The following is a 21294-nucleotide window of genomic DNA, read 5'->3' on the forward strand; positions in this document are numbered from 1 at the left end:
ATATGTTCACAGTAGGCTCCCACTGCTGAATGACTGTTGTCGTTCTAGAAACTCATTTTGCCTGTCAGAAATAATCACTCAGTACAGAATTTTAAGAGCTGCTGTTTAAAAAAATACATCCAATTTCACATTGTGTGCATTTAAAAAAATCCACATATGCTTATGTGTCATATGCTCAATAAACTGTACTGAGCTTCCTCTCTGAAAATAATTTTTCTTACTAAAAGAACGCGACTGTGACTTAAACTGTATGTCCTAATGCATGTATTTACGTAATGCAAACTTACATACAAAAATACGTGGAAATGTATTTGCAAAAATACCTGCAATATTAATGTATTGAACATTCAATTCGGAATAGCGATTTTGTAGAGTCATCTGTAACAATGGCCTTCTCTGGCTCAGACAGTTGCCATTAGAGGAAAAATATTTAGAGAAGACTTTTATGAATCTCTTTTTCTGAAAGGGTCTTACTTCTTTGAGGTTTAAGGTAGCTAGCATTTAATCACAAATCTAATCCAGCCATTGTCCTTCACATCCCCTTTACAGTCTGATATCTGAAATTGGTGGGTGTTTTTTGTCTAGATTTTAAAGAATCTGAAACTATGCAGATGCTCCAAAGCAGCAATGGTGATGGAGCATGGCTTTGCTGCGGTTTTGACGTGTGCATGAGAGCTGATTTCTGCTGGCTTGCAAGCTGTGCTGCTGCTGCTTGCCATGCTAGACCAAGCTAGCCCAGTGGGAATTGATCAAGAGATGGATTATGGAGGCAAAATTCAATTGGTTATTATGATAACCAAATAACATATGCCTAGACAAATATACCAATCACATCAGCTGATCTCCTGTGAGAATTTGTGTGTGTGATGGAGACAGAAAAGAAGTTGATTGTAGTTATACTCAAATGTGATATTACATGATTTATTCTGACTCTGGACTAGAAAATGGTAAAACTTTTTATGTAACAACTGTCAAGGAAAATTAGGGCTAAGCTACTTTATCTTTAAACCTTTTACAATAATTTTTTTCTATGAGTATTTCAGAAAGCCAATACCATTTCCAGATGTATTTTTGAGCTTTTTATGAATATTGTATTTTAACCATTAAAGGGCTTAAGATAAACAGTAAATATAAGGAAAAGATGAAATAACATTCTGGGAGCAAAGACTTAGGAGTGGTTCACCGAGGGAAGGCAGAGCAGGTACCACTGCAGGGAAACCTGGACACTGGTGGGTACGGCCATGTAGCGTGACTGGAAAGTATGTTTGATTTTTATGTGAAGAGACATCTTGTCATTGTGGGGAAGGGAGATTTGGCAATTTGTAGCAGAACATGCAGGGGAAATGACTGAAGGGGACTAGAATGACGAAGTGAACCTTGGTGGGTTGTTTTAGCCTTCTGACATAGGTACGTTTGCAGCGTTCCTTTTGTCAGTTCCTGCAAAGCTATGTTCATGTTAGCTTTTAACAGGCTCCTAGAGATTTTTTAAAAGTAGCTCTTTGCAGATCAAACTTAAGAAGGGAATTGTAGATTGCAGAAGTACAGACCAGATAAATAGCTCTGAGCAGAGGACATCAATCAAGGCAGTTAATCATTGTGAGAGGTGCTGGGCTGATTCACCCTTTAACAGTTTTTTTCCACAGTGGTAGTCTGACTTACTCGCATTTGTTTTTTGCTAGATGATGGTATTAAGATAAGAAATTTATGGGTTTGGGATATTTCTTTAGGCATTGATTATGCAAAAGTTTGCACAACTAAAGAAAGAAGCTGAGAGTCAAAAATTAATGAATGAAATTAATCTTGTCTTATAAGTGAGGTTACTCTTTTCTGAAAAAAATTAACTAATTTCCTCTACACTTCTGACCTAAAACCTTATGAAGCTAATCTAGTTTTTTCCAGCATGTGCACAAATGTTGTGCAAGTGTTTGCTCACCTTGGCAGATTTTGAAATACCTTGAATTTTAAATTGAACTCAGAGCAAACTAAGTGAAACCAAATGCTATGTCGATTGTCTGGGAAGGCACCGGGAATTTCCTTTGTACCTGAGTATTAATAGGTTGACAGACCTTCATAGGCAAGGAGTTTTTGGTTTTCTTTTGCTGATTTTGAAAAAGCTGAAGCATGAAGGAAAGCAAATAGTATCTTGGCTAAAGACAAAACAGAAATTAAATTTCTGATATATTAGTGTTGGTTAAGAGATACTTCCTATCATAGTAGCAATGGATCAACTGCTTCCCTGCATCTAGTCATCAACATCTGTTTGCATATTTTATTGATGGCATAGAAATGATGTAAGCAATAAGTGTGATCTCTTTCTGCTGGAAGATCAGCTCCATTCTCAGAGTGTATTTGTTAAATAGAGTCCTTCCCAGGAGGTTTACAGGTAATAGTGACATTTCATTTGGACTGCAAGCCTCAGTCCATTGCTACTAGATGGTCTACACCCACTGGGGTGGAGGGAAATCCAGTGGGGTAAGAAGGGCCTCTAGTGTCCTACATAGAACACAGGGTACCATACTTCTAAGTGTAAAGTTTGAATTTAACCTGTATCCTGGATAATAATTCAATGACCTGTTTTATCTAGTTATGACTTCCAGCCAGGCTTTCTGCACAAGGTGATCCAGAGTGAAAAAGGAGTCATATTATCGTTCATGCTGCTTGACTTTACAAGGTCATTTATACTTAACTAGCCGAGGTAGAATCACAGAATGGTTGAAGTTGAAAGGGACTTTTGGAGGTCATCTGGTTCAACCCTCTGCTCAAGCAGGGTCACCTAGAGCAGGCTGCTCACAGCTATGTCCAGTTGGACTTTGATTATCTCCAAGCATGCTGACTCCACACCCCCTCTTGGTGACCTGTCCAGGGTTTTTCTATGTTTAGATGCAGCTTACTGTATTTCGGTTTGTGCCCATTGCCTCTTACCCAGTCACTGGACAGCACTGAGAAGACCCTGGCTCCTTCTTTACTTCTTCCTGTCAGGTTTTTTTACTAATTGATGGCATGCAACCTGAGCTTTCTTCAGGCTGAACAATCCAGCTCTCACAGTCTCTCTACATAGAGATGTGATTAATTGGTAGAAACTGTTTTTTTCAGGGGATTGATTTTCTTTTATTTCCTAATGCTTGTCCTGCTGTCTCTTTATATTAGATGAGATTTTTCTCATAACCTCAGGTCAAATCAAAATAACAGATTGGCTTGAGAGACTCACTGGAAACAATTTGTTAAAAGTTCAGTGTAGTCCATGTACATAGAGAAAGTAGAGAAGAAGAGCAAGGGAAAGTAGATAATGATCTTTACTCCCTGGCCTCATTAAGCTGGGAGATACAGATTTAGCCTAGAAGTCATTTGCCTTAACGAGACCTAGTATCAGACTTGCGTCTCAATCCTGAGACTGCTCTGAACATCAGCAGTAATCCGTCAAAGCATGCTTTCAGTTTCTTTGGATTGAAACTTGTGAAAGAGGAAATTGAAATGAATGGCACATTATAGTGGCTGCATCCATTGGGACATGAATAAGTGTTTGCTTTTCTTTTTTTTTTTTTTTTCCCAGAACGTCAGCCAGAAAGAAATCTCTCAAAATCAAGTGTTTCTGAGTAAAGAAAAGATAAAATGGCATCAATGTTGCTTAGTCGACAACTGACCTGTTGCTTGCAGCAAAACTCCAGGCTGCTTGTATTTGGTAAGTGGGGTTTTTTTTTAATATTTTCTTGGTTTGGTTTGGTAGGTGTTCACTTTATGATGGTGGAGAATATTCCAGTGTGAAAATTGCTGGGTTTTGTCTGGTGGTGCTGAATCTTTCAAAACTTGAAGAATATGATGTTCTGCATCTTAATAATGATGCAGTTGTAGTGCAGAAGCAGCCCACAGAGGTGCTGTGGTTTTATTCTTGTTTTGGTTTTTGTTTGGGGGATTTTTTTTTGTTCTGCCAACAAGAACTAACTTAGTTAATAATTTGCACTGTGAACATGCTAACTGAAACAAAGCTCTTCAGCACTTGGAACTCTGCTCTTACAGAGCTACTTTCTGATGCTACGTGGTGCAGAGATGAAACAACCATCCATCAAAATTAGCCTTTTTTGTCTTTGTGCTATGTAGCATTACCCTGCCTGTCTTCCCTTGTGGAGAGGTATTGTGTGACTGACATGAAGAGGTGGCCCTCACTGTGGATGTGTGATTCTGCCTGTAGTTAGCTCTAGTGTGAAATAAAAACCTACCACACAGCATCAGGCTCCTTTCTCCTAAGTGCCTAACGACAAGTTCGTGCTTGGCCCCAGCTTGTAATTTAACATGCGTATGTGTATATTAAGCCTGCAATCTCTGTGAAATAGATAGAAAAACTAAATTTCTGTTGGCTTTGTTGGACAAAGCAGTGTAGAATGTAAGTTCTAGCATCCATTTCATGTGCTCTTATACTGAATACAGTACACCTGAATGGCTGTTTCTGTGACCGAGTAAATATTAATGTTTCTTCTCTCTTCCAGCCCTTCTTCTGCAGTGCCACCATGCTCCTTCTGCCACTGCCAGGCAAACACAGAACCCTTCCATTTGCCTAGAAACTTAAACATGATTGATTTCCTTTTAAATAATACACCTTGGGGAGCAACTGACCTTTGCCTAAAGAACACAGTCTGGTCTTGTAACTATTGGAAAAGTATTAGATCAGTGTTTCAGTACAGGATGCGCTTCTATTTATGGGAGTGACGCACTGATTATCTGTGCTGTGCTACAGCAGTGATCGTTTGGTCGATAGTGGACAATGGAAAGTGCTTGCAGCAACCAGGCCTTTGTTAGTTGTCAGTCCTTAGAGCTAATCTGTCATCTCAGTATCACTTAATGCTCCCTACCCCTCCCAGTGTCTTGCACGCTTCTATGCTGCTTCCCAACCACAAAGATACTTGAGGTCACTGGAGGGCAGATGTGCTAACTCACTCCTCCTTTCTCCCCATTGCAATGAGGGGGTGTAGATCTTCAATAAGAAAGGAAAGCAACTCTAGCCTCCATTAATCCACCCTTGCTTCAGGAAAATTGTAGTGGGAAAGCCTACTAAGCTACTGAAGCAAAGAATAGAGGGCCTTGGGTTGTATAACAGACCTGTGGCCTTTGAGACTGAATGCTTCATGTGTGTGTCCAGAGATTAGAAAAGATAGAGCAAAAGGAGAACCCCTCACCAGAAGGAACTGTATCCTGGCAGTTTTTTAGTCTGCAACATTCCTGGCTGACAGGATAGGCAGGAGGCTCTAATGCTTGTGGCAAAAATCAGAGCTTCAGGCCATTTTCCTGGTGAGCCCAGCTAAGGCTGCAGTGCTGCTGTCTCTGCTGGCTTTTAGGGAAATGCTGAGGGTGATGTCCAGGAGCTCTCTGCTCCAGAATGCTCTTCTCCAAGGTATTTTTGAGCATTCAAATCCAGACCTTACAGACTAAAAAAGAGACTTGTACATTACTCCCACAAAAATCCTGCAGTGCCATTTGGTCTGGTTTTTTGTTTTGTTTTGGTTTTTTTGTCCTGTGGATACTGAAATGACAGGGTTTGCAAAGGAGGGATGGAGATGGAGAGGAGGAGGGAATAGATTGCTTCTTGGTAGAAGTCTCTACGTCTGTGGGCTGTCATGTTTCAGTTGTGTGTGTGCATTAAGCGCAATAATCCTGTTCAGCTTGAATCTATGATAAATTTATTTACAGAAAGAGATTTTTTTCATCCTTGATTATTTCTGATTTTTAAAGCAAACATGACAGTTAGCATTGTGCTGGCCCTGGGCATGAAATAAACTGGTTACTGGCAAAAAAGAGGCATGTGAAAAGGAAGGATCTTGGCAGGTTTGCATTCACTGCAGCAAAGAATTACATGCATGTTCACTGTTATAAAACACATGGGAACAAGGGTTACTCACCTTTATATTAATCAGAATATTTCTAGGGACCTTTTCTCTAGTTGTATGTGGGGGATACTGTTTAATTCTAATTAAGATGGATTTCAAGCCCTCAGTCTTTTAAGAAACATGGAACAAGAGATAAGCATCTGGTTGGAGAATCTTTTTTACTTAACCATTGCTTGTAGTATTCTCATTACTAACACAGTGCTAGCCCATGGCAAGCTAACTAGAAAGGGAAAATGAAATTCATTGAAGTTGATCAAAATGTAAAAGCCAAGTAAAACATATGAAAGTAATATGCATCTTAAATTGTCCCCAAAAATGTGAAGCGTGCAAGTATTTGGAGTCCTTAAGCCTTCCTTAAAAATAAGCCTTAATCAGGTATATTTTATTTTCCTTATGTATTTGATCTACTTGATAGTTTTGCCTCAAAGATAAAGTTCACTAGAATTGGAAGGATGGCAGAACAACAACAGTAGACTGAGTAGCTAGCCTACTCTTTTTTTTTTTTCTTTACAAAGACTCCTGCATAGTGCTGTCGGTACAGTAACAGCCAGGCAAATCCGGTAAAGGAGGCTGATGTTGGAGCATTGGCGACATACCTCGGCATTACGTCTTAACCTGAATTGAGTTCTATTGCTACTGTCAGCCCAGAGTGCTGCAAGGCGGTCACAACTGATAGTCTGAATGTAAATATTTATTCTGCTTTGTGCCAGCTCTGGTATTATCAGCTGTGCTACTGTAGTAGGAAAGCTGTTCCATTTCTGTGCTTCGGAGGCAGATGAAGATGCAGTTGGTTGTTAGCTGGTAGGGTAGTACCATAATTGTGAGGACAGGCTGGGACTCCAGAGATCTGGGTTCAGTTTCCTACTGATTACCCTCAGGAGTTGAATTTGTCTTTGATTCTTGAACTGGAAAGCATGCCAAAAGGTCAGTCTTCTGCCTTAAGGTAGCATCAGTTTGCATTAGTGCATGCCCATGCCCTTCTAGGATGCTGACCTGTTCTTAAAGGTCCCCAGCAGTGCGGCTCCTGCAGCCTCCCCAGGCAATCCGTTGTATTGCTGAACTGACCTTACCTTTAAAACTTTTTTCTAATATTTAACCTAAGTTTCAAAACAAAACAAAAAAATCCTTACTATTTGTCCTGCCTTCAGAGGACCTGGAAGCTGGAATATTTTTTTTCACTTTGCAGCAGCCTTTTACATATTTGAAATCTATTACCTCCCCCAAGACCTCATACTGTTTTTTCTTGATTGGTCTAAATACTCTTGCAGTCTCTCCTCATCAGTCCAATTGTTCTCCAGATTCTCTGCACTTTTATTGTAGCGCCCTAAATGGACTAAATCTGGTTGAGGCTGTACCTCACCTATCTCAGTCTGTTTCTGATCTCTCTACAGAGGATAATGTTTTATCTCACATGTATGCTGCAGTAAAGTCTGAGAGATGTTTGTATTAATTATTGACTTGTCCTCATCACAGTTACTGGAAAGAGGTTGGAAAGCCATGAGAAAGATTTACTTTCAGTCCTACTTTTGTCTCCAGTAGCAATCCTTGCTAAGACTGTTTACTTTTTTATTCAATTTGTACATTAGGAGCTTCCCTAGGAAATCAGAGAGAGCAACCTGGATATGTGTGAGGGATGCATGGGAGAAGCAATGATCAATTCCCTTCTCTGGATTATAGGGAACACGGACTTGATGTCAGCTTCACCTGATCCCCTGGGAACTGGCCACTGATGACTCTGGAGTGCAACCTTTCCCACTGGACTTGAGGAACCTTTACTTTTCTGTCTGATCAAACATTCCCACAAAAAGCTGGGATATATAAAAATGTTCATATTAAAACTTGTTGTTGGAAGGTGGCTCTGCTACAGGGCTAAGTTTGGACTTCAAAATTCTCAGTTCCTTGAGTGAATATAAGGCCTTTGATGTTTCTTTTTTTGTTTTGTTTTGGGTTTTTTTGTTGTTGTTCTTGTTCTTCCTGTGCCACAAAGGGTGGCTGTGGCAATACCGGCTGTTTTCCCACCTGGGTGTTCCTTGTGGCTGTTCATCTGTAGAGGTGTCCTGAAGAGCTCTCATGGCTGTTACTCTGGTCTGTTGTGCTGCAGATGAGAAAGGATGTTATGACTGATTCAGATCACGAGATATACAGGAAAACCAGCAGTTGGATGCTCCTGTAACTCTGCTGATTTGAGATTATGCTGTGATGGGGAGGGGAAACTGTTCTTACTCTTTCTTATGGGAGCTTCCGCTTCTGTATGGCCAGTTGGTATTGGATTTTTTCTTCGTCTTTGGAGAATTGTGTTCCGATAAAATCTCCAGTGTGTATGTGGGAGTCCTGAAACACAGTCTCATGTGGAACAGCTTCTGATCTTACAGCGTAAGCACTCTGTAAATAGCAATCTCAGTTTTCACAATATTATGCAATAGCGATGTTCCTTTTCCAAACATCTCTAGCTAGCCTGGCCTTTTGCCATTCCTTTTCAAGATCTGTTAGTAACAGATTCTACTTGCAATACCTAAAAGAGGACTTGGGGGAAATTGCAGTCCTCCTACTTTTGGCTGTCAGGGCCTCCACGCTCTAAAAATTCTGTCTGGAAGGTGGTTTGATAGACACTGTGGAGTGGAAGTTCCACGCATGCATGGGAGATTGCCTTTCTGAACTTGCACGGGGCAGCAGTGACGTGCCTCCTTGGGGATTGGGGAGTTTTCACTCTGCACTCTTTCACACTTGCAAAACACTTGCATTTGAGAGATTTGGTATGTCAGCATTTATTTTCACCTATCTTCTCTTTTTTTTTTTTTTTTCCTTGGAGTAGTTCCCTCTCTTAATTACACTGATGTGATTTCAGTAACTCCACTGGAGTTTCTCCCAGGTAATATCCAGTTGTTGTACACTCAGGAACTGTGATTATATGAGTGTTATTTGTGGTCAAACATATCAGAGGTTTAAGCACTTTCTTTCTAGGCCTGTGTTGAACCTAGCTCTTGTTAGCAGAGATCGCTACTTAGCACGGAGACCTGCTAACAGTAGTACTCTTTGTGACTACCAACATCACAAAATGTTAAAGAGTGTACTTGTATTAATTATGTTGCTATAGTAATGTGGTACTTTGTTAAAAATTGCTGAGTGAGATATCTGGTGAGTGATGAGGGTAGCATAGAAAAGAGAAGTTGGAAAATGAGCTTTTCGGTCTGCTAGCAAATGATGCCATCCTGTTAGATGAAAAGGAAGGATGTGATAATTTGCCGACGTTACTCAAGTGTTTAGAAAGATGATGTGTGTTGCATAGAGCTTTGAGAAGTCTGCAAGAAGCAAGAAAGGTAAATTTAACTTATCCTACCCACCCTCTTTAAACGGGATGGGTAGAAAAATTGTCTGCAAATCGTTCAACTGATGTACTGTCTGATAATTAGGTTCGTTAATAGTACGTACATTTGTTCTTTGAATTTGCCGTCATGTGAAGAGATACCTTTGTTTACCAGGGAAAAAGAGGGTGCTGTTCTCAGTCATATTAGCTAAATGTAATTTAAGAGCATTCCTAATGCTTCTTCAGAGACAGACACTGTGCTGTAGCCCATTACCTCTACACACTTTTAAGATGAGAGCTGAAGTCATGTTATTTGGTCCTGTTCGTAAGTTAACACAAAAAACCCTTTTTCTATCAGTTTGATTGTAGACCTCAACAGCAAGTCAGTGGATTGACTTGGTCCATGGCTCAAGAGCAGAACTTCGATTAAATACCTAGGTACTGATTTACATACAACTTATACTTTAATATGTATTTAAGAATATTAATATAAAATTATATTTTTAAAAAAATAAAAAAATCTGTGAGGATGTTTAGGCCAATAATATATTTTTGTCGTGCTCCCATCTTTTCTTTAGAAGAAATATTAAAAGAAAAAAGCCACACAGCCATCAGACTGTCTGCATGGAGGAGTTAGAGCAATACAGGTACATCAGTATCAACAGTGACAGGTCATCATGTTCATATGCTGTCAGTCCATTGGTGTCAATGTCATAATAAACATACACTCTGTGGAGATTTGTTGGAGAGTTTTGGCTTCCCCATTTGGAGAAACAGGGATCTCACTTGACCTTTGTGGCATTTTCTGTATTCTAGATCTTTTATTACAAAGGTAATGCTGTTAGTTCACTGAAGAACCAGCCACCAAGGATTCTTAATTCTTGAAGATAACTTGCTTGGACATAATAACCATCTTAGTTTTTATCTGTCCCATCTCAACTGTCTTGGAGAGGCGAAGTGCAGTGTTCAAAACCAAGACCTGATGTGCAAACGCCTGAACTCATCAGTATCAAATTAGAGTAGGCTGAGTTACAGGGTGACTTCGGGGTTTCTGTTGCAGGGTAAGTTGATACTAAAAAGTGAAGCAGGAATAATTTGGGATAAGTTGTAAAGTACATTGAGTACCTTCATGGCAGAAATGCCAGTTGAGCAGAGCACGCTGCAGTTTACTAGAAGGTGAAACACCACAGTGAGTGATCTGATTTACTTGCATCATTAGAACATGATACTGATACTTGGGGTGGGAGGAAGCAAGAGAGACGGAGCATGGCCTCTGGGCTGAAATCCTCCTTAAGGCAAAACAAAGCAGATACTGATGCAGCCCTCCATCACACAGTGTCAGAGTGCTTGGAAAAGCCTTTGCAGGAGGGTGAGTCGCCTCCCAGAGCTGTGCTCTGTGTGCAGGGCCTCGGGCTCCTGGAAGCAAGAGGCAGCAACCGTGCCCTGGGGTTGTTTGGGGCCCAGAGGAGAAAGTGTTGCAGAGCATCCAGAGTGAAGGATGCCAAAAAGCTGATGAGCCTTCATGCAGGGAGTGGCCAGACCGTCTTTCACCAGGGCTCTGAGGTCTGTGCCTTTTTGAGAGCAATCTGAGCTCCAAGTTTTTTGCCTCTACGATAAGGGCAGCCTGTGAGACTGTAATGAAATGGGCCATCTGAAGGGGAGCAGTGCTGCGGCAATACCTCTCTGTTCGTTAAACTCTGCAGTGTTAAGCTGAGCAGGAGTCTTTAGCTAGTAAAAACTGCTGTGCTTCCTTTCCTTTCATTTTCACAAGCATTTGAACAGGTCCCTGAGCACTGAGGTAGCATTAGGCTTCGAAAGTCTTCAGCCATGTGGCAGTAAGACAGTTTGTTTTCTTTCTGTTAAGCTGCTGTTAGGTGGGGAGAGCTCTTTACATGTGAGTGCTGGTGACTTGCACAACCTGAGTGCGCCAATACACACAGAGACTGAGCTTTTTGCAGGAGCTGACCATTTAGAGTATTAAAATTTCTGATCAGAGTCCCAGTTTACTTGAGTAAGAGTAGGGGAAGAAAAATCAAAAGTTAAAAGGGGGGAAGCAGGAGAACCATGCTTTTGTGTCCTTAAAATTTGGATTGTTTTGTTTATGTTTAACCAGCTCTGTGAACAAGTATGCGTATCTGATGAGTAGCGAAGTGGGCTATTTGGAATAAATCTGTTGACCTTGCTAGAAATTGTGTGAGTTTGTGCCAATAGTTTGTTATACTCTCAAAGAGAGAAGAGCCTCATTAAAAGTTTGAGGATTAACTCTCCTTTGGTTTTAGCTTTTGCTATCAAAGGCTCTGTTAGTATGTTGAGGTTTTGGGGTTTTTGAGGCTTTTGTTATAGCCAGTATTCTTCAATCTCTACCTAAGGGGAAAAAAAAAAACCACTTTTCAAAATCCTTTGACCTGGTAGCACAGGGAATTTTCATTTTATTTACGGCAAGCTGTTCCTTCAAATTCAAACCATAGTATTTGCCCTCGCTAGGAGGTGGAACAACTCTTTGGCGTGTTACCGGAAAGCGGCAAAATAATTCACTCTCTAAGACTTATTTTTAAGTTTTAGAAAGCAGGCATTCTTTTTTGCAGCGCTGGGTGCACGGGGGATAACTCTACCTAATGTGCACGCCCAAAAGACAAAACTAGCAAGTATTTATACTATGTTAATATACCTATTCAGTATATTTCTGAGTAGTGTTTATCACATTCATGGATTTTCCGGGAACTTGTTAGCATATGCTAATGTCTTTTGCCCATGTTTGTTGGCACCTCGGGGTGGTCCTCTGAGGTCTTCGGACAGAGCCCTGGTATCGCCTATACCTTATCCCTCAAGGCTGGTTTTGTGATCACCTTGTAACTTTCTTATCTTTGCGCATCTGTTCTTCCAAGGCCGAGCTGTTCAAAATGAGATTGTTCCAGAGCTTCTTATCTTACAACTAATTATTTTCTAAGTTACAATGGTTTCCCTTTTGTTTGGTTATATCTATTGAGCAATGGCTCTAATTGCTTGAATTGATCTTAATATTTCAATATTCACAGGTATCACGCGAGTGTAAGGACCAATAGATTGATATAGCTGCCATTATACTGGTGTTAACAAAATGAGATACTCTGTGGGCTCCTGAAAACGAGTATATAAAATTAAATTTGTATCAGTGAATCAGCCTAGAAATCACTTGCTTGTACAGCATGATGACATGTAGCACGCTTTAGGAGATAACAAGCAAATGAAGGGAAACCTGTCACTTGTGTTGCTCATTTTTTAGATAGTTCTGGTTTTCAGACTTACTGAAAATGATTGGGGTTTGGATAAGCTGCTTTTGAAGCTGTTGTTTAAAAAATAATGTCTGACAAATTGACCAACATTATTAATTTGATAAAAATTATCTTTGAAGCAACTGTTCTTCCAGGAAGACCTATATGTTTTAGTTTCACTTGACCAATCTTTGCTGTATATGAAGACCTGTCTGTTGATAGACAGGACTGTAACAGCGTGAATTAGTGTAGCACTGCACAGCAAAGTACTGATCGTTTTTAATGGCTCGTATGTGCCCTTAGCAAATACCCAGTTCAACATACCTGTGCAAAGAGGCTGTGGCATAAACAGTAGCAAAAAAGATGATGATCATCTACAAAGCAGGCTGACCCGTTTTGGTCTTTGTTACACAGCCTGGCTGATGGAAGCAACCTCCTCTTGACTTGTGGTGTTAAACAAGTTAGGATAACAGTAAAATACTCTCCAAATGAATTCCCTGTTTTAGAGCTCTGTAAATATGTGTGTTTTCGTAAGGGAGACTGTGCCCTTTGCGATATCCACAACAGAACCTTCTTAGAGAAATAATTAATTTTGTGTTTAATTTAGGATCCTCATCTGTTAAAGGAAAATCTGTGAAATATTGTAGGGAAGTGGAAGAGGGAAAATGTTACCCACACCTCACAGGTGATGGCCAGGAAATCTTTGGCTGTTGCTCTCAGTTTTAGAGCCTGGCAGTCAAGCATCTTGCATGTTTGCAGGAGTGGCTTGATTGTTAACAGAAGAGGAAATCTCTAATCACTGTCCAAACAAGTGCATTTTTATGAGAACTTGGTTAAAAAGACTAAGGAAGGCAGTGTGCCTGCATAGGCTACTGCTCTGGGTGGGAGATGGACGGGGGGGATGTGGCGGCACAGGGTCTCTGGCAGCAAAGCACCAGGCAGGGCTGGGGAGGAGAAGGAGGATGAGGAGGACTGTGCATGCAGGTTGTAGTTCACCTGTCTTAAATTTGCAGCTATGTCAAACGATTCCAAGTGTACTGCTGGGTTTCCATATCTTTCCTGTTACTGCTGACTACCAAAATGTCCTGTATAGTCTGTGCCTCTCTTGATGCGTTCTCCTTTATCATACCAAGTAGCTCCCAGAGCCTCGGGGGAGGGAGAGAAGAGAACGCGGGAGAAGGAGAAATGTTTGCCACTCATTTGCCGATCTCCAAAAGGATTAGTTTGGTCTCTTTTCCCCTTTTAGACTTCATAGCATGTCTACTGAATCTGCAGCTTCATTGGCTGTGAATTGTGTAGCTTGTGATCTTTTATATGCAGTAGCTTCTTTTTTTTTTTTTTTTCCAGTGGAGCAGTTGTCATGCGGTCCCCAATTTACATAAATGCTAAACAGAAGTGGCATTGCTGTAATGAAACCTATTAATAGCTTTGCAGAGAGGCACTGACACATCTCAGATGTAACACTTGGAATTAAAGCTGAGAATAACCATCTTTGTAGACTTAAGTTTTCCCCAAATGAGCAGTGAATTTAGGTGCTCAGAGATGCTTTCAAAGGGCTGTGATTTTTCAGATAGTCTCTTAAAATCAAGCTTGCTTGAGACATCTCAACTTGGGCTGACACAAACTGAAGCAAACGTCTCTAATCACTGTTGGAAATTTTGGCCAAGTTGCTGTGTTCAAAACACTGCCAAGCAGTAGCATAGTATACCTTCTACTTTCCTTGATAAATATTTATTTTATTTGACAACTGTTGTTTCCAAACAAAGAAACGATTTTAGTATGTTTCTGCAGCAAAACTCTGGCAGTGAGAGGTGGTTATGGATGGAAGCACAAAGGGGCTGGAGCTGCCTGGGATTCCCGGCTGCAGTGCTGCACTTTGGTGCTTTTCGTGTGCGTGGGTGCTGGCCTGCCTATGTATGCATCTCCCTTTCTGGACCTCTGCCGAATTGGGGTGCCTTGTATCGTTTTAGCAGCTGGCAGTGCCGCCCCAGTGCAGCGCGATGCTGGTGAACAGTAGCTTCAGACTGTGCTGCTCTAAATCACCCCAGGCAAGAGCTGGTACCGCCTGATTTCGGTGGTGAGCAAGGCACTCTGAACTGCAGCTCGGCTTTCCGCTAATGAGAGGGGGAGCTAGGGATCTTCATTTTGGGTTTTCCAGATTGTACCAACTTAACATGCCTGTCACCGACTAAAACAAGCCTTCATTTTTCAGATGTTGATCCGGTACAAGTGTGACACCCCTAAATTAAGCTTATTAAGATTAATTTGTTGATGATATCATGCTAGGTAAAGGCTTGCAGGTGCTTCATGACAAAAATGTAATTGTTAAGAACGTTAGTTTAGGTCAGCACTTAACAGCGTACAGAGCAAGCTCTTGCTGTTCACCTTGATATTGGTCTTGAGTCTGTACTTCCTTTGTTGCAAATGTACAATTCTCATATTATCCCATAATCCCCTTAAGGGAAAATATATATATATATTTGGAATCTATGCTTGCCAGAACTGCCTCTGTCATATCAACTGTGCCTAAATCCTATATTTTGAAACAGTTGTTTCAGAATGGGAGCAGAGCCTGTTACTGATGAAGCACAGGAGATTTTTGCATTTGGTTTCATTAAGATGTTGAGTTCATTAAGATGTTGGGTAAAGAACAGCAAGGTGAGAGGCAGGATCAGAGGAAAAGCTGTCACTATTTTTGACCCAGATTTCAGAGCTGCAGTGCAAGATGCTGGATTCACATGAGATTTTGAATTTATTTTAAACACAGCCATTTACCTTTGAGATACAAATCTTTCCCGAACAGTGTTCTTTGAGCTATTGCAGAACATCACAGTGTTCTTTACCTGTGGGCTCAATCAGGTTTTTCTGTCCTTACTGATAGCGAACGAAACCAGCTCTGCATAGAAGTGGCAAAGGCTTGTTCAAGGCATAATGGACAGACTCAACAGAGATGGAAATAGATGTGCTCTTAGTCCTCCTGTGCTTTACAGTAGGATTTGCCTCTGTTTCTCTAGGGTTGCCTTCTCATTTCACTTGAATTTTTTTTTAAAGGCACCTCACTAGTATTAGTTTTATTTTAACACTTGTCAAAGATGAGATATTTAGTTCACTTGAGACAGTACAATGTAATTGGTCTCATCCATCAAGTGTTCTCAGGCAGGTAAGGTATGGGTATTTATTCTCAGAGGAGAGCACAGAAAATATGGTCTATACTCAGGTTTTCATTATTTCTTACAGGACACAGATATATCAGTCAAGCTGCAGCTAAAATTGATGTGGATTTTGATTATGATGGACCTCTAATGAAGACAGAAGTTCCTGGACCACGATCTAGAGTAAGTTCCCAAAGCATAATGGCTTGTTGTTTTTGCTTTTTTTTCTTTAGCTGTATTTAACTTGCTAGAAAACAAATTTCATTGCAAACCTTAAATCTGATACGAATAAACATTATTTCACAACAGCCTAGGCCCATGTTTATCAAGATGCTGAGAATGAAAAGCTGATGAATGCAATGCCTCTCTCAGAGAGAGATCTGAATCTCAACTGCCAACTTCCTGTATGAAGTAATTGAAAGCAAAAGAGCATCAGTTTGAGGAAACATCTCATCAGACTTGGTTACTTATACTCCTGCTGAAACAGAAACTTAGTTGGCTTTTTCTGATGTGAAATATAATGCTTTGGTTTTGAATTGAAACAAGTGTTTCAATTTGCTGGTCATTGTTTTACTCTGGCAGAGTCAATATTTGTATGTGTGGTGGTTTGGTTGTTTGCTTTTTAAAAAAAAAGGATCTGGCTTTCTAGAACCAATGTGCCAGTATCCTTTCTGTGTGTCTCTAGCTTCTCTTATTTTCTGATTTCTCTCTTGTTTTCTCAGTTCAGTTGATCAATGTAGAAGAGGCAGCTTTCCCTTTTTGGAGATTTACAGTTAAATGTGTATGCAGCCCATGCAGCTCTGCGTGCCACAGTTCATAGTTTTGACTGTCATGGTTGCAAGATGCACTATGAAAGTTCACGTGGCAAGTAGAGTTGCCTGGTAAGCACATAGGACTGCAAGTTCTGCATATGATTTGTGTGGTCATAAAAAATAAACATATAGTCTTCTTCAGTATTTGGTAATTACATACCTGAGACTCTTTGATGTTTGTTTTTCTACAGGAGTTAATGAAGCAGCTGAATGGAATTCAGGTAATTTGTCAAGTTTTCTGAGTTTGGGGAGTGTTAATACTGTGATTTCAGAACTTGTTTATAATGCTGTTTTATATGTTTATTTCCATACCAAAAAAAGAAGGTGCAACACTGACTCTGGGTTTGCATGCTGAGTATATTATGTATGGTATATAGGTACATTTGAATAAAATCTTTTTTAGTATGTTTTGAATACTGCAAAAATATTTTGGTAGGATCAGTGATTTTTCTTTAAACACTATATATGCCTTTTGAGTTGTTATGAAGTGGCCGATGAAAACATAGGTATGTTTGAGCTTAAAAGTATGTCAGCCCGAGTGCGTATTGCCTTCCCAAGATGAGCAATTCCCCAAAGTCTGTGGTTTGTTTCCGTAGAAAAAGTGCATGCTTGCCCTTTTAACAGTCCCTCTTTATAAAAACAGCTCTACAGTTAATTGCCATACAATTAATATAATGTGTCTTTGTAGCTTATCATTAGATTTCTGTCAGATTTAGCTGTACAACTGTTAGTTGCACCTTCCTACACACTGCTACTTTTTAAAGCATTCATTGTTTTTTCCTTTAAGAATGCAGAAGCTGTACACTTTTTTTGCAATTACGAAGAGAGCCGAGGGAACTACCTAGTAGATGTAGACGGCAATCGCATGCTGGATCTCTACTCTCAGATTTCATCCATCCCAATAGGTAGGAGACCATTGTACCAAAATGTTTTGCTTTGTCCTTAAGCTGTTGTTTTCTTATCTTGGCCACTACCAGAGAAGTTGGTTCATTAACTAAAAAAAACAAAGCTGACATAATGTATGCCTTGTTGCAATCAGGGTATACCACTCTGCTGTGTATTATGTAGTGGTGGTTTTGAATAGCTGAAGAAACTACAAATTCAATACTTAACAGCTCACTTGAAGCACAAAGCGGTACCTGGAAGAAGTTCTAGTATTAATCTTAATTTGAATATGCAAGTTCCACTGTTTAGGTTGTCTTTGTTTGCTTGGATTTGTGTACTTTGTGATTCTGTAACAGTATATTACTGTTTTAAACATTAACAAACATAACTTAAACATTTTAACGTGAAATTAAGTGCTTTAGTTAACATGTCTATCTCAAAGGAACTGAAAAAAGTAGGATGAAACCAGACCAAACACTGAACTGTGGTGCTGAGTGAAAGCAAAGTTGGCAGGTCAGTTGGGCTGAGGGACCAAACAATGGACTTGTCATGTGCTTGGGAAAGTCAGTGGATTTTTTTTTTTTTTTTTTTGTGAAGCATTTCAAGAAGGAAAAGAAGCAAGGCAGAGATGTATGTCTCAACTGCAAGGAATATAGGTTTTAGTAGGTGTTCAGTTTGTTTATTCCTTGTCCTTTTTCTGATGTGAAATATAATTCCTTGTCCGTGGTTCCTCTCAGTTGCTTAAAAACACATTTCTGCAGAAGCAAAAAGAGCAGAAGTGTTGGGGTAATTTAAAAGGTAGATGTTGTGCTATGTATAGAAACAGTGATGACTCAAAATCATCCCTACAAACCTCTTTTATTGGGAAACAGAATTTAGTGATGTTCAGGTCATTACCAAATTTTTGGCATCTAAGACCTTGTGAAATAGGTTTTCGGTTATCACAGTCGTCTTTGCAGACAGTTAATATTTTTGCTGTCGTGTAGCACCTCAATAAATGTGTAAAATCATTCCAGAACTTTTCAATGTTTGTAGCTTATTTTTTTAGGGGTTGCACTGAAATAACCTTTAAACATTCAAATTGAACCTGCAATCAGTTCCAGTTGGTCTAAGAGATCACTTAGTTTCATGAAAGCATCTGTAATAATGCCTGACTTGGTAAAATTGTCTAAAAACCTGATTGTTCATATCTGTAGCACTATTAGATATGCTGATAATGTCATATGTGACCATAACTGAACTGAGGATCTATTAACTCTATTGAGATACATCTACTAGTCATGGGTAATAATAGCAGGGGCTTCTGTAGTTTACTTTCTCTGGTTGATTGAAACTGGTGACATAGATACCGGACTCCAGTACCTATAATTGATCCTCAGCTAAGCCATATAGTTCCTCCCTCGTGTGTGGCAATGCCTTCCTGAGGATACGCTGGGTTTTTTCTGTCCTAGAGGGCATGTTCCTCAGTCATGAAGGAACTACTGTACAGTGCTTCATACAGCTTCTCAGATAATGGCTTTATGATATGTAGCAACAAGAAGCGAATGGAAATTTAATACTTACAGGCTAACTTAAATCTAACTGAACACACAGCATTCATTTATTTTTTTAAGTTGTACTGAATGACAAGACTGACTATCTGAAGCTGCAAAGGTTGTTAATAATGCCCCTCTTGGTGACAGAGTTAGGTTTTAGACTGGGACACGAAAACAAGATCACAAGGTGCTTGCTAGTCATCTGTGCTTATCTCTCTGCAAGTAAATCCAGTAAAACCTTTTATGAATCTGTCAGGACTCCCCAAGATTTAATAATGATTTGCTACACTAGAATATATTTATCAGCAGTGGTTGAGAGGTAATAAGTGCCTGTGTGGAGAGATAAGAATTGAAGTATAAAACACCACTAGGTAAAGATATTCTGGGCTGCTTCTCGGTGAAAAACAAAAATTAAAACAGTTTTTTACCACAGGTTTTTTGGGAAGTTACAGCGCAACATACTCCTTTAAACTTGTATCTAATCTGCCTAATGGAGTTAGAAACCCCATGGAGCCAAATGCAAGAGGGGATTCTATCAACACGTTTACTATCAAACATCCTGGAATAGCAAATGGAACAATCTGTTTTTCAGTGCTGGGAAGGTCTGTTTTTATTTGGGGAGGTGCAGAGAGGTGTAGTTTGGTATTACTGCCAGCAGTCTGCTGCTCAGTTCAAATGGATTCTTTCAACTTTCTCCATCTCATTATTTTAGCAGCCTCCAGTTTTTTTCCCTTTTGCAGACAGGCCCATTCATGAGCCTGGAGGACATGTACTTTCCTGTCGCATTGATCTAGAGGCACAGCAAGCGTGATGAAGCAGGTGCCCTTCTCTTAAGAGCCAGCTCTGTCACTTCCTACAGGAATGTATTTGAGAGTAGATTCGTAAAGCTACAAACCCTTGAAATGGTCATGGCAATGAAACAAGTTGCTGTCTGTTTGCCATCTCAGCCTAGAGCTTTCTGACTTTGTCTACCATTTAGTTCTTCCTGGTGTTAGTTTTATGACTGTGTACCCACATAGCAGTTCTGCATCTTTCTACACGCAGACCTGCTCCTTCAGAAAGAGTCGGGCTTTAAGGATTCTCTCTGACTTCACTGGGGCCTGTTTAAGGATGCACCAGTGGAATAGGGAGTGTCGGGAAGAAGATGGGCCATTCGGCCTGAAGAGAAGAGAATGGGAGAGACGTCTTGTGTGGGTGGGAGAGGATGAGTTATGGGTTATAGAAGCCTTGAATTTGTGTTACGTAAGAGAAGATGCAGAGATCTCCGCATTCTTCATGCATCTTAGCACCAGCAGCAGAATTACATGTTTTTACAAGCAATACCAGAGTTAATGGTTAAGCTTCCTAAGCAGTGGTAGCTATTTATAAAAAAAACTTCTGTGAGATTTAGTTTGCAGATTTTTAAAACAATATATACACTCTCAAAGGTGCTCTCAGCAGTAACCACAGCTACAGCTGTCAGTGACACAGCTTTTAACTGTGTCATTCCCTCTAGCCTAATAACAATTCTTCCCGTGACAGCAGGTGCAATGCAGATTTAGTTGTCTGTGTCCCAAATAGCCACTTGTATTATCTTCATAATAATTTTAACAGATTCTTTGCAGCATGACATGCAGTTAAAACAATCTGGATATTTCCATGTTTTGAACTAAAATATTCAAAACGGAATTTATAATTAATTTAATGCAGTAGCCTAATGCTCCATTGCTCAGACAGGATAATCAGGGCTATTGTCATTCAACTAGAATAAGGAGTTCAGTGGCATGATAAGCTTTTGTAATAAAATTAGAGTGGTCTGACTTCTTGAGCAGTAGGGAAGATGAGGTTTCCAACTGTTTCTACAAGGGAATATAAAAGATGATGTTAATTTCTGGCTTTGGCACTTCATACATTAGAAATCAGGCTTAAAATGAAATTTTCTGGGCTCCTTTGGTGGAGTGGGTTTTTTTGTTTTGTTGGGTTGTTTGGGGTTTTTTTTAATATCAGATATGTTGGTTTACCTGTAAGCAAGCAAGTTATCCCATAGAATGGCAATAGATATAAATTAAGCACTTTTGGTGTGTTAAACCTGAAGCATCCTTAGTATCTTGAGATTTCTGGGTGAAAAGGACAAATCGTTACAGCTTTTTCCAATTAGAAATTTGTCAAAGTAAGGCAAATGGGAAGGGGAAAAAAAACTGGTCATGAGAGAAAGTGAAAAGTGCACAATCTCCTTCTTTAATACGAGACAGCAGATTATCAAACAGGGGGTTTTAAGGTGATGGACAGCTGAGGTGTGTAAATCTACGACTGAGAAGGAAAGATTTCCAGACAGGTGTCTTGGAATAACTAATGCATTGTGATGGGTTGGAGATTAGAGTGCTTATTGGTCCTTGAGTTTCAAGTGTAACTGTCTGTGTAGGCAGTCTCTTCATTCTGGTAGGATTGTTAATGATCATGCACGAACACCGGCAGTACGCAGGGGTGGAATATGCATCTT

General features: G+C 40.0%; 1 protein-coding gene across 6 annotated transcripts in view; it reads left to right on the forward strand.

Annotated features, from left to right (window-relative positions):
• ABAT (4-aminobutyrate aminotransferase) overlaps positions 1 to 21294 on the forward strand; it is a 62763-nt gene that overhangs the window by 25040 nt on the left and 16429 nt on the right. For all 6 annotated transcript variants that reach the window (XM_075767969.1, XM_075767966.1, XM_075767970.1 and 3 more), the window contains 4 exons: positions 3551 to 3679; positions 15669 to 15766; positions 16587 to 16616; positions 17183 to 17300. In XM_075767969.1, coding sequence (XP_075624084.1) covers positions 3610 to 3679; positions 15669 to 15766; positions 16587 to 16616; positions 17183 to 17300 — 316 coding nt within the window. In that variant the 5' untranslated portion in view covers positions 3551 to 3609. The remainder of the gene's footprint in view (positions 1 to 3550; positions 3680 to 15668; positions 15767 to 16586; positions 16617 to 17182; positions 17301 to 21294) is intronic.

The sequence above is a fragment of the Balearica regulorum genome, chromosome 15 (genome assembly GCF_011004875.1).
Source record: "Balearica regulorum gibbericeps isolate bBalReg1 chromosome 15, bBalReg1.pri, whole genome shotgun sequence".
Classification (NCBI taxonomy): domain Eukaryota; kingdom Metazoa; phylum Chordata; class Aves; order Gruiformes; family Gruidae; genus Balearica; species Balearica regulorum.